This window comes from Myiozetetes cayanensis, unplaced genomic scaffold (genome assembly GCF_022539395.1).
Source record: "Myiozetetes cayanensis isolate MyiCay16 unplaced genomic scaffold, myiCay2020 scf1368, whole genome shotgun sequence".
NCBI lineage: Eukaryota > Metazoa > Chordata > Aves > Passeriformes > Tyrannidae > Myiozetetes > Myiozetetes cayanensis.
The window spans coordinates 1,507-6,582 of NW_026087013.1; the positions used below are offsets into that span (position 1 = coordinate 1,507).

Below are 5,076 nucleotides of genomic sequence, written 5' to 3' on the forward strand. Positions count from 1 at the left end.
CCTAATCCCCCCAAATCCCCCCAAATCTCCCCAAATCCCCCCAAGCCCCTTAAATCCCCCAAGACCCCCCTAAATCCACCCAGGACCCCAAAATCCCCCCAGGACCCCCCAAATCCCCCAAATCCCCCCAGATCCCCCCAAATCCCCCCAGGACGCCCCAAATCCCCCCAAAATCCCCCCAAACCCCCAAATCCTCCCCAGGACCCCAAAATCCCCCCAGAATCTCCCAAACCCCCAAAAAGACCCCCCAAAATCCCCCAAAATCCCCCCCAAATCCCCCCAAATCCCCCCAAGCCCCTTAAATCCCCCCAAGACCCCCCAAATCCACTCCAGGACCCCCCAAATCCCCCTAAATCCCCCCAAGCCCCTTAAATCCCCCCAGGACCCCCTAAATCCCCCCAAATTCCACCCAGGACCCCCAAATCCCCCCAAATCCACTCCAGGACCCCAAATCCCCCCCAGGACCCTCAAATCCCCTCAAATCCCCCAAATCCCCCAGGACCCCCAAATCCCCTGACTCCCCCAAATCCCCCAGGACCCCCCAAATCCCCCCAGGACCCCCCACCCCCCCATTCTCACCGTAGTTGAAGGGGTCCTTGGCCCTCGCAGCCTCTGGGGGGGAGGGGAGACAAAAATAGGGGGTTAATTACAGTAATTGGGGTTAATTAGTGTAATTGGGTGTTAATTAGGGTAATTGGGGGTTAATTAGGGTAATTGGGGGTTAATTAGGGTAATTGGGGTTAATACTGCAATGGGGGGTCAATTAGGGTAATTGGGGTTAATTAGTGCAATGGGGTTAATGACTGTAATTGGGGGTTAATTAAGGTAATGGGGGTTAATGACTGTAATCGGGGGTTAATGATGGGAATTGAGGTTAATTAGGGTAATTTGGGGGTTAATTACTGTAATTGGGGGTTAATTAGTGCAATGAGGTTAATTATGGTAATTGGGGTTAATTAGTGCAATGGGGGTTAATTACTGTAATTGGGGGTTAATTAAGGTAATGGGGGTTAATGACTGTAATTGGGGGTTAATGATGGGAATTGAGGTTAATTAGGGTCATTTGGGGGTTAATGACTGTAATTGGGGTTAATTACTGCAATGGGGTGGTTAATTACAGTAATTGGGTGTTAATTACCGTAATTGGGGGTTAATTACTGCAATTGGGGGTTAATTAGGGTAATTGGGGGTTAATTACAGTAATTGGGGGTTAATTAGGGCAATTGGGGTTAATTAGTGCAATGGGGGTTAATGACTGTAATTGGGGGTTAATTAGGGTAATTGGGGTTAATTAGGGTAATTTGGGGGTTAATTACAGTAATTGGGGTTAATTAGTGCAGTGGGGGTTAATGACTGTAATTGAGGGTTAATGATGGGAATTGAGGTTAATTAGGGTTATTTGGGGGTTAATTACAGTAATTGTAGGTTAATTAGTGCAGTGGGGGTTAATTACTGTTATTGGGGGGTTAATTAGGGTAATTGGGGTTAATTACCGTAATTGAGGAGTTAATTACAGTAATTGGGGGTTAATTACAATAATTGGGGTTAATTACGGTCATTTGGGGGTTAATTACGGTAATTGGGGTTAATTACCACAATGGGGGGGTTAATTACGGTAATTGGGGTTAATTACGGTATTGGGGGTTAATGATCACAATAGGGGGGGTTAATTACGGTAATTGGGGGTTAATTACGGTAATTGGGGTTAATTACTGCAATGGGGGTTAATTACAGTAATTGGGGGTTAATTAGGGTAATTGGGGGTTAATCATGATAATTGGGGTTAATTATCACAATATGGGGGTTAATTACGGTAATTGGGGGTTAATTACCACAATGGGGGGGTTAATTACGGTAATTGGGGTTAATTACGGTAATTGGGGTTAATTACGCTAACTGGGGTTAATTATTGCAATGTGGGGTTAATTACGGTAATTGGGGGGTTAATTACGGTAATTAGGGTGTTAATGATGCTAATTGGGGTCATTCCCATCCCCCCAATTCCCTCCCTGCGGCCCTTCAGGAATTCGGGAATTATTTGGGAATTATTTGGGAATTATTCGGAATTATTTGGGAATTCCTTGGGAATTCGGGAATTCTGCCCTCCTCTCGGCGGTGCCGCAGAGCGGGGACCCCCGGGACCCATCCTGGACCACCCAGCACCCACCCAGCACCTTCAGCACCCACCCAGCACCCACCCAGCACCCACTGGGATCCATCCGGGATCACCCAGCACCCACCCAGCACCCTCAGCACCCACCCAGCACCCATTGGGACCCATCCTGGACCCCCCCGGGACCCATCCTGGACCACCCAGCACCCACCCAGCACCTTCAGCACCCACCCAGCACCCTCAGCACCCACTGGGATCCATCCTGGACCACCCAGCACCCACCCAGCACCCACCCAGCACCCACTGGGACCCATCCTGGACCCCCCGGGATCCATCCTGGACCACCCAGCACCCACCCAGCACCCTCAGCACCCTCCCAGCACCCACCCAGCACCCACTGGGATCCATCCAGGACCACCCAGCACCCACTGGGATCCATCCTGGATCACCCAGCACCCACTGGGATCCATCCTGGACCACCCAGCACCCACTGGGACCCATCCTGGATCACCCAGCACCCACTGGGACCCATCCAGGACTCACCGGGACCAACCCAGCACCCTCCCAGCACCCTCAGCACCCACCCAGCACCCAGTGGGACCCATCCTGGACCACCCAGGACCCACCCAGCACCCTCAGTACCCACCCAGCACCCTCAGCACCCACTGGGACCCATCCAGGACCCACCGGGACCCACCCAGCACCCACTGGGATCCATCCAGGATGGCTCAGCACCCACCCAGCACCCACCGGGACCCATCCAGGACCACCCAGCACCCACTGGGACCCACCCAGCACCCATTGGGACCCATCCTGGACCACCCAGCACCCACCCAGCACCCATTGGGACCCACCCAGCACCCATTGGGACCCATCCTGGACCACCCAGCACCCATTGGGACCCATCCTGGACCACCCAGCACCCACCCAGCACCTTCAGTACCCACCCAGCACCTATTGGGACCCATCCTGGACCACCCAGCACCCACCCAGCACCCATTGGGACCCATCCTGGACCGCCCAGCACCCTCAGCACCCACTGGGACCCATCCTGGACCACCCAGCACCCTCAGCACCCACCCAGGACCCACCGGGATCCATCCTGGATCACCCAGCACCCACCCAGCACCCTCAGCACCCACCCAGCACCCACTGGGACCCATCCAGGACCCACTGGGATCCATCCTGGACCACCCAGCACCCACCCAGCATCCACTGGGATCCATCCAGCACCCCTGGGACCCATCCGGGACCCACCCGGGACCCATCCGGAACAGCTCAGCACCCTCCCAGCACCCACCCAGCACCCACTGGGATCCATCCAGGACCCACTGGGATCCATCCAGGACAACCCAGCACCCACCCAGCACCCACTGGGATCCATCCAGGACCCACTGGGATCCATCCAGCACCCATCCTGCACCCACCTGTGCCCTCACCCCTGCACCCATCCTGCACCCATCCTGGATCACCACCCAGCACCTCCAGCACCCACCCAGTACCCCCTGCACCCATCCTGCACCCCCTGCACCCTCATTCTGCACCAGCGCCTCAGAACCCACCTGTACCCACCCAGCACCCCATGCACCCATCCAGCACCTCCAGCACCCACCCAGTACCCCCTGCACCCATCCTGCACCCCCTGCACCCTCATTCTGCACCAGCGCCTCAGAACCCACCTGTACCCACCCAGCACCCCCTGCACCCACCCAGCACCTCCAGCACCCACCCAGCACCCACCTGTACCCTCAGCCCTGCACCAGCAGCCACTGCACCCATCCTGCACCACCCAGCACCCCCTCCACCCATCCTGCACCCCCTGCACCCATCCTGCACCACCCAGCATGTCCAGCACCCACCTGTACCCCCTGCACCCATCCTGTACCCCCTGCACCCATCCTGCACCACTCAGCACCCACCTGTACCCTCAGCCCTGCACCAGCACCACCCAGCACCCCCTGCACCCATCCTGTACCTCGAGCACCCTCCTCCCTGCACCAGCACCCACTGCACCCATCCTGCACCACCCAGCACCCATCCTGCACCAGCACCCCCTGCACCCATCCTGCACCACCCAGCATGTCCAGCACCCACCTGTACCCTCCTCCCTGCACCAGCACCCACCCAGCATCTCCAGCACCCACAGCACCCATCCTGCACCCACCCAGCACCCACCTGCACCCTCCTCCCTGCACCAGCACCCACCCAGCACCCCTGCACCCATCCTGCACCACCCAGCACCCTCTGCACCCACCCAGCCCCCACCCAGCCCCCTCACCTCCCATGGCGGGCTCTGTGGGGGGTGGCCATGGCTGGGACCCTTCGGCTCCCTCCGGCTCCGCTTCGGGCCGCTTCTGGGCCGGTTCGGAACCGGTTCGGGAGCCGGTTCGGGTGAGTTCGGAGCCGGTTCGGGTGGGTTTCAGGCTAGTTCGGGTCCGGTTCGGGTCAGTTCGGGTGGGTTCGGGTGGGTTCGGAACCGTTCGGGTGTTTCGGGTGGGTTCGGTGGGTTCGGGACCCCTTTGGGGTTCGGGTGGTTTCGTCGAGGTCGGTTCGGGTGAGTTCGGGTGGGTTCGGGTGGGTTCGGGTGGGTCCGAGGGTCCGGAGGGTCCGGAGGGTCTCGGGTGGGTTCGGAACCGTTCGGGTCCCTTCGGGTTTTTTCGGCTCCGGCCGCGGCGCTGCGGCAAAAGGGGCGGGGCCACGACGGGCAGGCCACGCCCACCGGACCGCGGCGAGGGGGAACCCCAAAAAAACCCCTCAGGAAACCCCAAAAACCCCCAAAAAACCCCTCCGGACACCCCAAAATCATCAAAAACCCCCTCCGGAACCCTAAACCCCCTCTGGACACCCCAAAATCATCAAAAAACCCCTCCGGAACCCTAAAAGCCCACAAAACTGCCTCCGGATCCCCCAAAAATCCCCTCCAGACCCCCCAAAACCCCTCCGGACCTCCCAAAAACCCGGTC

The 5,076-nt window shown here is 58.1% G+C and overlaps 1 protein-coding gene across 1 annotated transcript; it reads right to left on the minus strand.

Annotated features, from left to right (window-relative positions):
* Window positions 1-565: 565 nt before the first annotated feature.
* LOC126636597 (proteoglycan 4-like) lies at window positions 566-4,866 on the minus strand (the record flags this gene model as incomplete). The annotated part of the gene is made up of 2 exons (XM_050308964.1): window positions 566-612; window positions 4,392-4,866. Coding segments are annotated over 2 exons (522 nt in total), but the record flags the coding sequence as incomplete, so codon positions are not given.
* Between the last annotated feature and the right edge of the window lie 210 nt (window positions 4,867-5,076).